Here is a 14,896-nt window from a genome sequence, read left to right as displayed (position 1 = left end):
TCCTTCCCATCCTGTCATACCTTATCTAGGTGTGATGCAGGTTTCATGGCTACCACTCTTTGAAAAGAGTAGCCTTTGAAATATAGGTTGGATTTAATATTTTTTCCTTATCTGATTACAAATGTAACATAAGGTCACTATAGAAAACAGGAAAACACAAAGAAAATGAAATACCCATAATCTTATGAAGTATTAGTTCATTTTGGTATACTCCAACTCCCTTTTTATGTGTATCAGTATACTATTTTTACTTTAATAAAGGAATGCCAGAAGGCACATACTGATTTGAAATCTGCTTTTTCCACATACATATATATCACAGTTTCTCATACTGTTTTTACACTGCTTGCTGAATAGACATTCATACCATAAAACCACCTATCAAAAATTCCTTATACTTTGGCTAGACACTGAGTATTTATTTATTTTTTCCAAAGTTACACATCTTTAGTCACAGCTCTGATGATTCCTTTGGGATAAAGTCCAAATGCAACTGGTGGTTTAAAAGTCGTGGCCATTTAAAAACTTTATAGAAAAGTTAAATTTTAGCCAAAGTTTGAGGGTGTTGCCCACCAAATACGTTTACTCACATTGGTTGACATTTGTCATTCTTTGCCAGCTAATGGGAAGAAAATGTCAATGCCTTTTGTGTACTCCCTTAATGCAGGTTGTGACTTTTTTTTTTCCCCCTTCCTACTCATACAGGTTTAGTCAGAATGCTACAAACAGATCTGGCTCATTTCCTCTTCATTTTCCACTGAGAGATTGGGTCATCAGGAAATTTCCCCTCTTCAGGAATCCTCTCCATCCCAACAATAATGGATTTAATTAAGGCACTTCCAGGAGATGAGCAATTAATACACCCTTGTCCTTACTTTTCTCATGCACCTTTTTTCCCTCTTCAATAAAGCATTTAGTTGCTCAAGGGCAGGGACCCCAGAGAGGTGAGGCCCCAAATGCTAATGTCCCGTTGTTGTTTAATAATTCATCTACCTTGCTTTACTTGAGGGGTTGGGAGTGCAGCGCCCAAACCTTTGAGATTCTGAAACCTCTCAGGCCTCCAGAGGATCCCAGAGCAGATGCTGAGAGCCCCGCAAATCACAAGCACTGTCCCTCCATATGCCCGACTCCTGCCAACTCCTGAAACAAGGGCCAGGGAGTCCGGGCGGTTCCGAGGCCCCAGTACACACAGCAGGCGCGAGGGGTGCGGCCCCACGACGACCCGCCGCCTGGCCTCGGGTTTCTAGTTTCAGGTCACTGTGCTTTTCGTTCAGTGGGGCGTTCAGTGCCGGAGAAGGGACAAGGTGGACCCCGCCAGCTCTGCTTCCCTTCGCACCCTCCTGAGTCCAGGCGGTGAGCCCGCCGAGCCCCGCAAGCCGCCGGGGTCGTCGGGTCAGTGCGCAAGGCATCGTCGTAAGGCCGCCTGGCGCCCGCGAAGAGGACCGAACAGCTCTGTGACGCCGCAGCCAGAACATCTCCTTCTCACGCCAAGTCCCAGCGGTCAGCGGAGCCCCGCACCCAGGGCTCGCCCGGGAGAGCCGGCTAGCCCCGCCCACTTCCGGAAGAAGAGTCACTTCCGCCCAAACCGCGCTGAGGCCACGCCCCCGCGGCGGGCTCCCGACACCCGGCAGCTCGGCATTGTTGCGTCCGCTCCCTGAACCTGGGAGCAGTCCGCTTGGCGGACTCTCAGCTTCCCGCGGGTCTCCGGGAAGATGACGGTTTCCTGCGCGCCGTATGTCGCCCGTTGCTTTCACCCCGAGAAGCGCTTTTCTTGGCGCCTGGTCGGGGTCCTTCTGGTGGCCCCAGTGCTCCTGCTCTCTCTGAACTCCGGTAAGAGTCTGGAGAGGCTCTGCCCTCTGGCGGTGAGCAGACACGTTAGCCCGCTGCGAGAACCGCAGTGCCAGGTACACAGTGGCGGTGGAGAAATGGTTGCTAAAATTGATCAGGAGTGGCAGACCAAACATACTCCTCGCGAGTACGTTATAACCCAAAAGGAGTGCTTTGGAGGAAAGGAGCTTGACCCTCTGTTAGCATTTACCCATCACTAGGGGCCCCTGGTGCGTCAAACTCCGCCTCCGTGGGGCTTCTGTACTTACTATTCCCTCAGACTTGGAACATCCTCCTCTGGCTTTCTTATCTCTCAAGCTCAGTGGAGGTGTCAGCCCCTCTGGGGGCCCCTCTCTGACCACCCTATCTCAAGACAGACGCACATGCTCCAGCTCAAACCCCCCCTGACTGGGAGTCACCCCTGCAAACATGTTTCCCGCTCTCCCCATGAGAATGCAGAGAGCTTCTCTGTCTTGTCACACGTGCGTTTCCAGATTTGCAATTTTTTGCCCAGTGTCAATGCTCTTGTATAAGTATTGAGTACCAGAAAGTGAATTATAATAATTATACAGATATAAATAAATAATATAAATTAAATAATATAACGAAGTTAGGGCTTAGAGTGCCGGCAACAATTCCTCCCGCTTCCAGGAGGAAGGTTCTTTGAACACCTGTCCTCAGGATGGCCTTTCTACGGTGCCTGGTGTCTAAGCTAAGTCAGGGGAAGCTGACCATCACAGAGGCTCTGTCTTCCCTGTTCTGTAGAGTCTGCAGAGCTCACCATACTCTAATCTTGCTTGTTCCTGATCATGAAAAAGTTCATTTCTGTGGGGGAAGTAGCGTGGGGAGGGACCAGAGGCAATAAAAAGAAAACAAAAAAATGTTGTAAAAAAGGATCAGGTTTGGATGAGCCTTGGAGCTCACATTGGATGTTGTTTGGAAGAGAGAAAATAAAATGACTGGGGTGCAACGTGGAAGGTAGCAAAACTTAAAAATGCAGCAAAGGAAACACAAGACCAAGTAGAAAGTTCAAAGGTAAAATCAGGATAGGTATGAAATTAGAGAAAGTACAAATGAGCCTCCTTGTGTCGGGCAGGGAAAATACGGGACTAAAATACACATTCAGTTCTGAAGCAGCTCACAGGCCAGGAAGCAGGTTTGTAAGCAGGCAGTGTTGTGCCTGGAGGCTTCCCATCTCAGAGGTAGTTAGTTGCCAGCTGCATGAGGTGGTAGAAGCCAACATTCGTCCAATTCAGAACCAGTTTCATTCTTCTAGAAGGGGTCTGCGTTTTGGACAGAACCCACCACCTCCTGCTGAGTGGTGTCTCTTTTAGGTCTTTTCTTTCTCTCTGGTGGATGAAGCCAGGATAGATCCATTAAGTGTTTCCAGGGTAGTTTCTTACTTCCTTACTCTACAGGTTATAATGCAATGAGAGCATGACCTTATCTGGTCAGTTGCTAGGTCACCAGAATACTGGGAGTTAGGCAACAGAGGAAATCCTGTGGCCAGGTCTTTCTGGCCAAAGCTTAAAGATGATGCTTTTCTAGTATTAGATACATCTCAGTATATTCTTTCAGCGAGGTGTTCTGTTGGACACCAGTGGTCCTTTGAATGCCAGATGGTTTTGCCCAGCTCCTCTGAGGGACATCATGCTGTGCTTGGTGTTATGGCCGCATGGGTGAATAATGGAATCGGCCAGGGGAACTATTGAACACAGAAACCCGTGATAGTGACTGAGTGATCCATGCGGAGGACAGTCCAAGAGGAGGCCACTGGGCACTGCCTCCCGAGGGAAGCAGATGGTGCTTGCTAGAGGAGTAGCTGAGTGGATTCAGTATAAAAAGACAGGAGTTGAGTGGGGGTTGCAGCTGAGCAGGAAGGAAGGATGTTCAGAGGGGAAGCATGTTGTGACGTAGCTGGGGACTCCCAAGGACCACGGAGCTGCCCGGTGTGGCAGCTAGAGGGCAAGGGAGGCAAGGGAAAGGCCGAGGACTAGAACACAGAGCCAATCACTGTGAAAAGCAACAGGATAGTTTGGAATGAACAATCCCTATCGTTAAAATGTAGGCATGATGTTATCTGTCCCTTCAGGGCACTTGAACCCTTATGTTTGACTTAGCACACAGCAAATCTAAACCAGGGTTCCTTTAATTTCTCCAGACTCGGTAAAAGACCATTTCTTGAGGATGGCATTGCAGGGTGTTGGTGTAAGCGTGGGAGGGTTTTAGGGAGTGTGGTGAGAAGCAGTGTCCGTCGTGGAAGCAGGCTGCCTGGCTGCTGGAGATGTTGGCCTGGGCAAGTGACTTAACCTACTGTGCCTTAGCTGGCCCATCTTAGAGAGGGGGCAATAGTGCCCAACCGTAGGATGAGTATGAAGACAAGTTAAATTGTACTTAAAATAGTAGTATAGGTCATTTCCCTGAGCACCTCTCCATCTGATTATTTTTGATGGGCAAAGCAAATAAAGGACTGCATGTATTATCTGATTGAAATCCAGGTACAAATCTAGAGCTTTTGACTAAAGAATCCTGAGGGGAGAGGGGAATGATAATGAAGGCAGTATAAAAAAATTCAACTACAAGTAGGGCTTGCAACCTAATCTTGGTGTTCTGAGGCAGGTTACTATGTGCATTTTGCGGGGAGGAGTAGAAATAATTGAGGAACATCTGACATTGCCATCTCCCTCAAGTTCCTGTTAACCGTGATAATGATCATTGACTGTCCTTGGAAAATTGTAGTCTAATGAATGTACAGAATGGAGCTAGGGAATTGATAAAGTTAAACCATATATCAGGACCCACGAAATGGAGACCCAGGGACTTGGTTCACATCACAGATTTAACTCTAAGTCGTCCTGCACTTATGGGAAACAACTGTCAGGGACATCCAGCATACCCCAATCACCATCCTCAAAGCTTAGGGGACTTTCCTGAGGAATTGGGCTGGCTAACCTTATAAAGAAATATCCAGGCTCCCAGCCAATCATGCTCTGTTTCTGAGTTTCCTCTTGGAAAGTTCTATAAATCTCCTTCTTGCTCCAAATCCCTCAGGAATAGTGCTCCAGAACATGAAAGTCACTGCATTCCCTCAATCTGTGGATTGTGTTCCCTCAAATAAAGGACATCCAACTCCAAAAAAAAAAAAAAAAAAAAAAAAAGAAAGAAAGAAAGAAAAGAAAAGACAGAGGTAGTGCTGGATGTTTGTTATTTCTAAAATTATTAATACTATCATCACTATTGTATTAAGATACAAGATGTAGAGTCTTCAGTTACTGTACTTCGGAGAAAATAAAATCCCCATTATTTGGAGTTCTCCTTTGATCATGTTAAAATGCTCTTTCTAAGAATAGCAATAATGGAGAATGGGGTCAAAATAAAACAAGAAAGCATAAATATTTTGACATGAAAGAAATCAAATACCCGATTAAAGGAAAGAGCTATCATTTAACCAATGAAAAAAAGTTGAAGACAGGCATACAACAACAAAGAAAAAAATTATGATTTACAGATATCTTTGGAAGAAGTTGGCTGAGCAGAAAAGGATATACACTTTGGTCTAAGAGTGTCTGGAACTGACAGTGGCGCTCATTCAGCTCTGGCGGTTGGTGTTACAGGTGCAGTGAGGTGTCCCCCATAGTCCTCAGCGGCAGCAGTCTGGTACGGAGCAGAGACAATAACGAGTCCCGCTGTGGGGTTGTCTGTGGATGAAGTAAATGTGGATCGCAAGGAGACTCACCCCTGTTGTTTTTTAAAGATTTTATTTATTTGTCAGAGAGAGAGGGAGCACAAGCAGGGGGAGCGGCAGGCAGAGGGAGAAGCAGGCTTCCCGCAGAGGAGGGAGCAGGATGCGGTACTCCAATCGAGGACCTTGGGATTATGACCTGAGCTGAAGGCAGAAGCTTAACTGGCTGAGCCACCTGGGTGTTCCTTAACCCAGTTTTTTGCTGACACATGTCAAGAGCCACAAGAAGTGGCCTGTCAGCTGAAACTGAAGGATGAGTGGGTGAGAGGGTGGGAGGCATGTGGGGTCTCTGCTCAAAGCTGAAGTTAATTGAGGCAGGGAGGTCTGGAGTGCGGACATAATTGAGGTCTGGAGTGCGGACATAATTGAGGTCATTGCCAGGAATTGAATAGGGTTTGGGAATAGGATGCACAAGTGAGCAGAGTCCCGGTAATGACGGGCTTTACAAGACTGCCAGCCATGATAGGGAGCCCTAGACATTGTCATGAGGGCATTGGTAAGTCATTGAAAGATATCACTTGGAAGAGCTTTGGTCACTGTGTCCTGTCAGCATGACTCTGGCAGCAGTGTGAAACATGAAATGAATGAAGGGTGGCAAGGTGGCTAAGGGGGCCTGGTCGCACTCTAGAGAAGAAATGGCAGTGGTTTGAGCTGGAGGGAAAGGTGGAATTAGAGAGACAGAACAGGCATTTGAGTTGTGAAAACTCTCTTGTTTGCTGGGCATGTGTGAAAACTGTCTATCTTGTTTGTTGAGCAAGAGGTCACACTCTGGCTTCCAATGTTATCTGAGAGAGCATGACACTTTCCAGGTGGAACCAAACTCAAGTCCATCTGCCTGATGCAAAGCAAAACCAATCACAGAGACATTAGATATGCAGCAAGGAAAGTTTATTTGAGAAGCAACCAAAGGAGGCAGGAGAGCAAGCCTGCAACCGCCCCCCCCCCCGCCCGAAGGGAGAGAGGACAGTGTTTCGGTAATCGTAAGTGTTGAGATTATATATATATTTATGAAAAGAGCAGGGAATTTAACAACTTATTCAAGAGGAAAGATGGAACTTTGTACATTGAATGTCCTGCATGCATACATCCTGTGTTCCCTGCCAAACTGGGTGGTGTGCTTAAATCAGGGAGAGAGCTTTTCAGGCAGGAGAGAGCAAAAAGGGACCAATGGCTGCAGAAGTTATAGACAGAGTAACTAATATTATTGGGGAAGAAATTGTTAAAATAAATTTACCAAAAACGGAGTCAACTAATGACTTTTTTTTTTTTTAAGATTTTATTTGACATTGAGAGACACCGCGCAAGAGAGAACACAAGCAGGGGGAGTAGGAGAGGGAGAAGCAGGCTTCCAGACGAGCAGGGGGCCCAACATAGAACTCGATCCCAGGACCCTGGGATCCTGACGTGAACCAAAGACAGATGCTTAATGACTGAGCCCCCCAGGAGCCCTAACTAGTGACTTTGAAAGTAATTTGACTGATTTTCATAGGCCCAGAAGTGAGTGGGAAATGAGAACTACAATTGACAGGTGTAAACACAAGAGTCTGTCTTTGAGGTAGCAAAGAAAATTTAAAACTCGGTTGGGTGGCCATAGGAAACATAGTGGGTAGGTCAGGTTTCATTGCAATACCAGTTTAGGTCGGAGACCATGATTTTCTGAAGGTAGTGTTTTAGGCAGGGCTGTGGGTTTGTGCTGGGGTCAGAGAGTTATTTTAATTTTTGCAAGGCTAGGGAGCATTGTAGGATTTTTGCATGTGTAGAGGCAAACAGTTGGATTGCTCTATAGTAGAGCACTTTCAATTTCCTGAAATTCCCCTTGGAACATCAGGGAATTTTCTGCATGCAGACTGTGGGATTATATAATGGCATCTATTGTTCAAGTATTGTACTGCCCAAAAAAGCAACATTATTTTCCCATAATGATATTGTCAATGATGTATTTCCATCAATGATATTGACTGAAATCAATGCAATTTACCTGTCCAAGTCTTTCCTTGAAGTTGCAAGCCATCATCAGACTCCAGAGTTCCAAGATAGTTCTAGCATTTCTGAAGCACCCACTGGATACACAGTGCCATAGAAAAAAGACCTACAATCCCTGACCTCTGGGAAGTTGCTTTCTACGAGGAGACTGAGCCTGAGGTGACGAGTTATCATTAGTTTGTTTCAGACAGTGGGAAAGTCACTGGAGCAGGGTGCTGTGTACTACAGAAGGCTTCTTAGGGGAGAGGCGAGTTTTTAAATGAATTTAGAAAAAAGTGGGAAAAGTTGCATACCTATATATATTTTAAGATCATAAACATTGATTTTGTCTCTTCAATTTATTGTTGCATGAAAATTCAGCTTATTTCCCATCAAATAAAATGCTGATAGCCTGTTACTTAAAGAAAGCAGGGCACATCCTCCACTCCTCCCGCCACCTGGGTAAAAGCATGTAAGTATCATTAAAAGCCTGCCAAGGATCTTTCCATTTATTCAGTGTTACCTACACCCCGTCAGATCACAGTCCTTGGCTGGTGCATGAGATAAATACGTGTATTTTTTAAAATGCATAAAAAAAATACCGAAAATTTTTTCATGTTCTTAATCTCTTATCCCTAGATGCCTGTGGTAAGCCACCAAAATATGAATATATGTTCCTCAGGAGTCCTCTTAAAAATTATTATGAAGTTGGGGAAGCTATATGGTATCAGTGTATCCCAGGATACATAGCTCTGAGCTCTGTCGTGACTTTCTGTGAGCAAAATCACTCATGGTATCCTATTGAAGAAGCTTGTTACAGTAAGTAAACAATGACAACAACAACAACAAAAAAAACAAAATTGTATTTTGCTTTCTCTAGAGATTTTTACAAATTTGGGGGTCCATTTTCCACTACTACTTTTTACATTTCTTTTTTTTTTTTCTTTAATTTTTTTTTTAATTTTTAAATTTAAAATTTTAAAAAAATTTTAATTTTTTTTTCTTTAATTTTTTTCCCACCACAGCAAGATTTTCTCATGTGAAAATTGGTTTCAGGGAGCAGTATTTTTCCAGTATTTAAGAAATTGCCAGGGGATCTTTTTCTTGGCAATTGTTTATCAGGTTTAATGTGAATTTTAAGTTTGTATACCGGTTAGTTACAGAAAATGATATTGCATTAACTGCAGAGAGTAGTACAGAATTTTGACTTTGATTTAAATCTGTTTTGAAATTGGTGTTAAAAAAAACAAATTTTAAAATTTTATTTTAGAGAAAGAATGTACAACTCCAAGACTTGAAAATGGCGAAGTGTATGCCCCAAATTATTCCTTTGAATTTGAAAATGCAGCTTACTTTTATTGTAATGAGGGGTAAGTTGCTCCTTAGAGGAAATGAGGTAAATGTTACTAATTCCATTTTTGTTTTGCTCCTCAAGTATTTCCGTAAATGTTGCACTTTCAGCCAAACAACCCTTGGGTTTTTTAAAGAAACTGAAAAGATACATAATTAATTCAAAGAAATCAATTCTGAAGGAAAGCAAAATTGTCTCATATTTATATACCTATAATAAGTTTATTGTGAGCATCAAAAATGTAGTAGTAATCACGGTGACTTTATCCTTGGCAAAGTGCACCCCATTTAAAATGCCAACTCTCAGATTCGAAAGAGGACTCACAGAAATGTTGTGTTCTTGAAGTCGCCAGCTAGTAGGAATGCCTATTATGTAGAAATGCATATTTCTTTGTTTGATTCTGTCAGGTTTTGCTTCATATGTTATGGTGGTATGTTATCAGGTGGCATAAATATTTACAACTGTTAAATCTTCTTACTGTATAAACCCTTTGGTGATGTATAATGTCCTTTGTCTCTTGTAACCTTTTTTGACTTACAGTCTGTTTGGTCTGATATTAGTATAGTCAGCCTTACTGTCTTTTGGTTATTATTTGCTAAAATATCTTTTTTCAGTCCATTTACTTTCAACCTGTTTTGTCCTTGGATCTAAAAGTAAGTCTCTTGTAGTAGCATATGTAAAATCATGTATTTTCATCCATTCTACCAATCTCTGTCTCTCAATTAGAGGGATTTAATCCATTTAAATTTGAAGTAATTACTGATAAGGAGTCTGTTACTGCTGTCACTGTGCTGTTTGTTTTCTGTCTGCCTTACAGCTTTGTTCTGGCCCTCATTTCCTGCACTAGTGTCTTTGTTTGTTTATTTGATTTTTTGTATTGAAATGTTTAAGTTCCTTTCTCATTTCCTTTTATGTATATTCTATGGCTATTTTCTATACGGTTATCATAGGGGATTATATTTAATATCCTAAAGTTATAACACTCTAATTTGAATTTGTACCAGTTTAATGTCATAACATACAAAAACTCTGATCCTTTAGAACTCCACTCCCACCCCTTTTGGTTGTTTATTATACAAAATTACATCTTTCTACATCGTGTGCTCCAAAACATAAACTAATCTTACTTTTAAATTAGTCCTTTAAATTATGTAGAAAACAAGATTTGGAGTTAAAAACCAAAGTTACAGTAACACTGTGCTTTACATTTCTTTTTTTTCCCCCTTTAATGTATTAGTCTCTTAGGTTATAAAGAAAACAAAAATTGCACTTATACAATAAGATAAGCTGTTAAAATGACCAATATATTTACATTTAATGAGATATTTATTTCTCCATATGACTCAAAGATACTTTCAGAGTTCTTTCATTTCATCTTGCAGGACTCCCTTGAGCATTTCTTACTTCTTTTTTTTTTTACTGTAATTTTTTTCAATTAAATTGATTTATTTATTTTCAGAAAAATAGTATGTATTATTTTTTTCACCACACCCAGTGCTCCATGCAATCCGTGCCCTCTATAATACCCACCACCTTCTTGCAGGGGACATCTAGTGGTCACTGAGTCCCTCAGCGTCTGTTATAAAATCTTAGTTTCCTCTTCACTTTTGAAAGGTAGTTTTCCTGGATTGATGTTTATTGGTTGACAGTTTTTTCCTTCTAGCACTTTTTGGCGTATACTGTCCCACTATCTTCTAGCCTTCAAAACTTCTGATTAAAAATCTGCTGATAATATTATTGAGGCTCCCTTGTATAATGACTCACTTCTCTCTTCCTGCCTTTGAGACTCTCTTTTTGTGTTTGTCTTTTGAAAGTTTATTAACTGTCTTAGTTACTCTTTGAGTTCATTTTTCCTGGAGGTTGTTGAGCTGCTTGGATGTTTATATTCATGTCTTTCTTCGCATTTGGGACGTCAACCATGAGATATTCTCTCCACCCCGTCTTTCTTATCCTTCTGGGACTCCCATAATGTATATGTTGGTCTATTTAATGGTGTCCCACAAGTCCCTTTGGTTCTGCTCACTTTTCTTCACTCTTTTTTCTTTCTTTTCCTCAGACTCAGTAATTTCTGTTGTTCTAGCTTCATGTTCACTTATTTCTTCTGGTGCTCAAATCTGCTTTCAGTGCCTCTAGTGAATTCTTAATATCCCAGTTATTTTACTTCTATACTCCAGAATTTCTTTTAAGGTTTTCTGTCACCTTATTGACATTCCCATTTCGTTCATATATCATTTAATTGACTTTCTCCTGTTCTTCCTTTGAGAAGTTCTTTGAGCATGTTTAAGATAGTTATTTTGAAGTTATTTTGAAGTCTCTGTCTAGTAGATCTGCCATCAGGTCTTTTTCAGAAACAGTTTCTGTTGATTTATTTTTTTTCCTCAATGGGCCAAGCTTTCCAGTTTCACTGTGTATCTTGTAATTTTGTGTGTGTGTGGAATACTGGACATTTGAATTCCTCCCTTTCGCTAGGGCCAATGTTTTCTGTTACTGTTCATATTTTTGTGGTTATGGTAGGGTATCTGTGCTGAGGATCAGGCTGACCTTTATTTACTGTCAATTTAAAATCAATTTAATTTATGTATACTTTATTATTAGTTTTAGGGATAGAATTTAGTGATACATCATTTGCATTGAACTCCTAGTGCTAACTATACCAAGTGCCCTCCTTCATGCCCAACATCCAGTAACCCCACCCCTCCCCCACCTCCCCTCCAGCAACCCTCCATTTGTTTTCTATAGTTAAGAGTATCTTATGGTTTATCTCCCTCTCTGATTGCATCTTATTTTATTTTTCTTTCCTTTCTCCTATGTTCATCTGTTTTGTTTCTTAAATTCCACTTAAGAATGAAATAATAAAATATTTATCTTTCTCTGACTGACTTATTGCACTTAGCATAATACACTCTAGTTCCATCTATGTTGTTACAAATGGCAAGTAATATTCCATTATCTCTATCTCTATCTATCTATCTATATCTGTTTCACATCTTCTTTATCCATTCATCTGTCGATGGACATCTGGGCTCATCCTATATTTTATGAGCCTGACATTTAAACTAACAGTCTTTCCAGAGACTTTCCTTGGGCACGCACACTCACTTCTTAACTTTCTTCACATATGCAGTTGGTTTTGAATATTCTAGTCTTTAATGTCTAGCTCTCTGGAAAGGGAAAAAAGTGAAAAATGAAGTGGGGAGCAAATAGTCCTGGATGCTTACATCCCCTGGAAGTCACTTTAGATAGTTAGAAAGGGGCTTACAAGAGTTAGGGGTAGGTATGACGACAGTGGCTGCCCACCTCTTTGAATGCTTCACTGTGATTGGAATTCAGAATTCAGTGATAAGAGCACAGGTCCCCAGTATTTGGAGGACAGGGTCCTTTTTGCCCACCCTGGCTCCCCAGAACTGCTTCTAAGCTGCTCCAGGAACTCATACAGAGCTGTCTGCTGTGGGTGGGAGACACTGCGCTAAGGTGATATTGACTGAAATCAATGCAATTTACCTGTCCAAGTCTTTCCTTGGAAGTTGCAAGCCATCATCAGACTCCTGAGCTCCAAAATAGTTCATTAGGCAGATTCTGCCATTGCAGATGTTGTCTGGCTAAGAAGACAGACTGTTAGTGTTTCCTACTTTGTGTTTTCCCAGAATCCTTCCCTAAATACCATAACGTAGAGAAAAGGCAACTGGATCCTATATAAACCATTTAACCAACTATTTGTTTTAATTTGATCAATAAAAATATTGGAACATCTAGTTAGTAGTTACATAGAGCAAGCCTGCTAGGCAGACAACAAGTTTAAGGTATAGTCTCTTCTCAAAAAATCTGTAGCCTTGTTGAGTAACACAATGTATAGAGACATGTCAAAACAAAATAATAAATGAGAAGTAGCAAATAAAATAGAATTATTCATGCTTATTACGGTAAGAGTCCAGCAGGAGAAGAGAATACCATGAATTTAAATCACAAGAGAATATTTCATTGAGTAATATTCCTGAGCTAGCCCCAGAAAATATTCTTACCTAAAGAATATTAACAAGAGCTAAAAATTACCCTAAGCACTCAGTATGTACCAGAGGCTAACTCATCTAATCCTGGAAACTATCCCATGAAGTGTGCACTGTTCCCCTTTTCCTAGATGAGGAAGCTGAGGAAGGGGACCATTAAGGGACTTGCCTGAGCTCAGACAGAAAGTGAGTCAAAAAGCTGAGACTCAGAGCCAGATAGGCAAGCTCTAGGGCCTACTCTCTCTACTCCGTTGTTGTTTTCACTGAGAAGAGTGGTGTGAACATAGATGTAGAAATGAATGTGTAATGTGATTGCTGGAGATAGCAAAGAGGCCATACTGACAGGTACAGAAGATTTATTTAGACATCTCTGCTTTTTATCAATGAGGGTTCAAATGTAGAAATTTTACTTATTTATTTATTTAGAATTTTTCATTTATTTGACAGAGAGGGAGCACAAGCAGGGGGAGTGGCAAGCAGAGGGAGAGGGAGAAGCAGGCTCCTTGTTCAGCAGGGAGCCTGATGTGGGGCTCCATCCCAGGGGCCCTGGGATCATGACCCAAGTTGAAGGCAGATGCTTAGCCATCTAAGCCACCCAGGTACCCCTATAAACTCTATTGAATTAATTGTAGATATGGTTAGTACTTTCACAATATGTTATTTGAGAAACTTCTTCCTCAAACTACTGTTGTGTAGAAAAGCAACAGTATTAAAATTTTCATTTTTATGTGTATCTTGTTAACTAATAGAGAAAACAGTAGTTTTTCTTTTCTTAGTTATTACTTATCTGGAAAACAAGCTATAATTTGTCACCGTCATGGAGATGATGTGTATTGGGGTGATGAATTTCCAACATGTCATAGTAAGTAAATTTTCATTTTAGAGTTTAGATAAGCAAGCCTCAATCTTTTGGGCCTCAGATCCCCTTTATGCTTTTAAATTGACAAAGATCCCAAAGAACTTTTCTTAATGTGGGCTGTGCTTATTGATATTCATTATATTGGAATAAAAAATGAAAAGTTTTAAAAATAATTATTCATTCATGTTTAATCATAGTAAGCCCAATACATTAAGATACACAGTATTTTTTATGAAAAATAAATTTTCTGAAACAGATACTGAAAATACCGTGATTGTTTTACATTTTTGCGAATCTCTTTAATATTTGGCTTAAAGAAGGACATCTGGATTCAGTATGTTGTGAAAGCACACAATTTGTAGCCTTGGAAAATTTCACTGTATGTTCATAAGGATGAACATTGGCATTATTGTGAATCACTCATTTGAATTGATTCACTCATGTGAATCACTCATTCAGCGTGCGTGTGTGTGTGTGTGTATAATTTGCAAATGGATATATTTAAAGAATTTCTCAGCTAGCAGTGAATTTTATTTTCAATCACAAGCATGTCTTCTTATTAAAATTTCAGTAGAATTTATGGTGACCAGAACAAAACTTAGCATGGCCTTATAAAGTAATAATAGGTATTTCATATAGTTATTTAAGAAAATGAATTTTGTGTTTTGAAAGTTTATTTGTGCATGGTTTGAATTTGGGATCATTCATTTTCTCGTAGAAGCCTAAATAGGTACTAGATTCACAGCTAGCTTGTAGAAATGGTTAATGAATGTACTGCAGGTAGTTCGTAGGACTTTATATTGCTTTCTTAACACTTTTCCTTTTGCCCTTTATTTCCTCTTTTTATTTCCTTTTTAAGAGATTTACTGTAATCCACCTAAAAAAATAAAAAATGGAAAATACAGCAATAGTCACAGAACTCTATTTGAATATAATGAATTAATTACTTTTACTTGTAATCCTTCAAATGGACCAGATGAATTTTCACTTGTTGGAGACAGCAAACTTATTTGTATTGACCATAACAAGTGGAGTAATAGCCCTCCTCAGTGTAAAGGTAGTGATATTTCCATTTATTTCCTTCTTCATTTGTAAATCTTGAACTTGGAATTTTGTAAATAGTTTTATCTGTAAGTAAACAAAATTGGTGT

At 40.6% G+C, this 14,896-nt stretch overlaps 1 protein-coding gene across 7 annotated transcripts in view; it reads left to right on the top strand.

Moving 5' to 3' along the window:
- Positions 1-1,318: 1,318 nt before the first annotated feature.
- Positions 1,319-14,896, top strand: part of LOC131814615 (membrane cofactor protein-like) — a 38,975-nt gene continuing 25,397 nt past the window's right edge. For 5 of the 7 annotated variants that reach the window (XM_059145687.1, XM_059145686.1, XM_059145691.1 and 2 more), the window contains exons 1-5: positions 1,319-1,830; positions 8,171-8,350; positions 8,802-8,901; positions 13,663-13,748; positions 14,605-14,802. In XM_059145687.1, coding sequence (XP_059001670.1) covers positions 1,713-1,830; positions 8,171-8,350; positions 8,802-8,901; positions 13,663-13,748; positions 14,605-14,802 — 682 coding nt within the window. In that variant the 5' untranslated portion in view covers positions 1,319-1,712. The remainder of the gene's footprint in view (positions 1,831-8,170; positions 8,351-8,801; positions 8,902-13,662; positions 13,749-14,604; positions 14,803-14,896) is intronic. The other 2 variants (XM_059145688.1, XM_059145690.1) reach the window with 2 other exon arrangements.

Source organism: Mustela lutreola, chromosome 14, assembly GCF_030435805.1.
Source record: "Mustela lutreola isolate mMusLut2 chromosome 14, mMusLut2.pri, whole genome shotgun sequence".
Classification (NCBI taxonomy): Eukaryota; Metazoa; Chordata; class Mammalia; order Carnivora; family Mustelidae; genus Mustela; species Mustela lutreola.
Note: the sequence above shows the minus strand (reverse complement) of the source record. Positions and strands in the feature narration are given on the sequence as shown.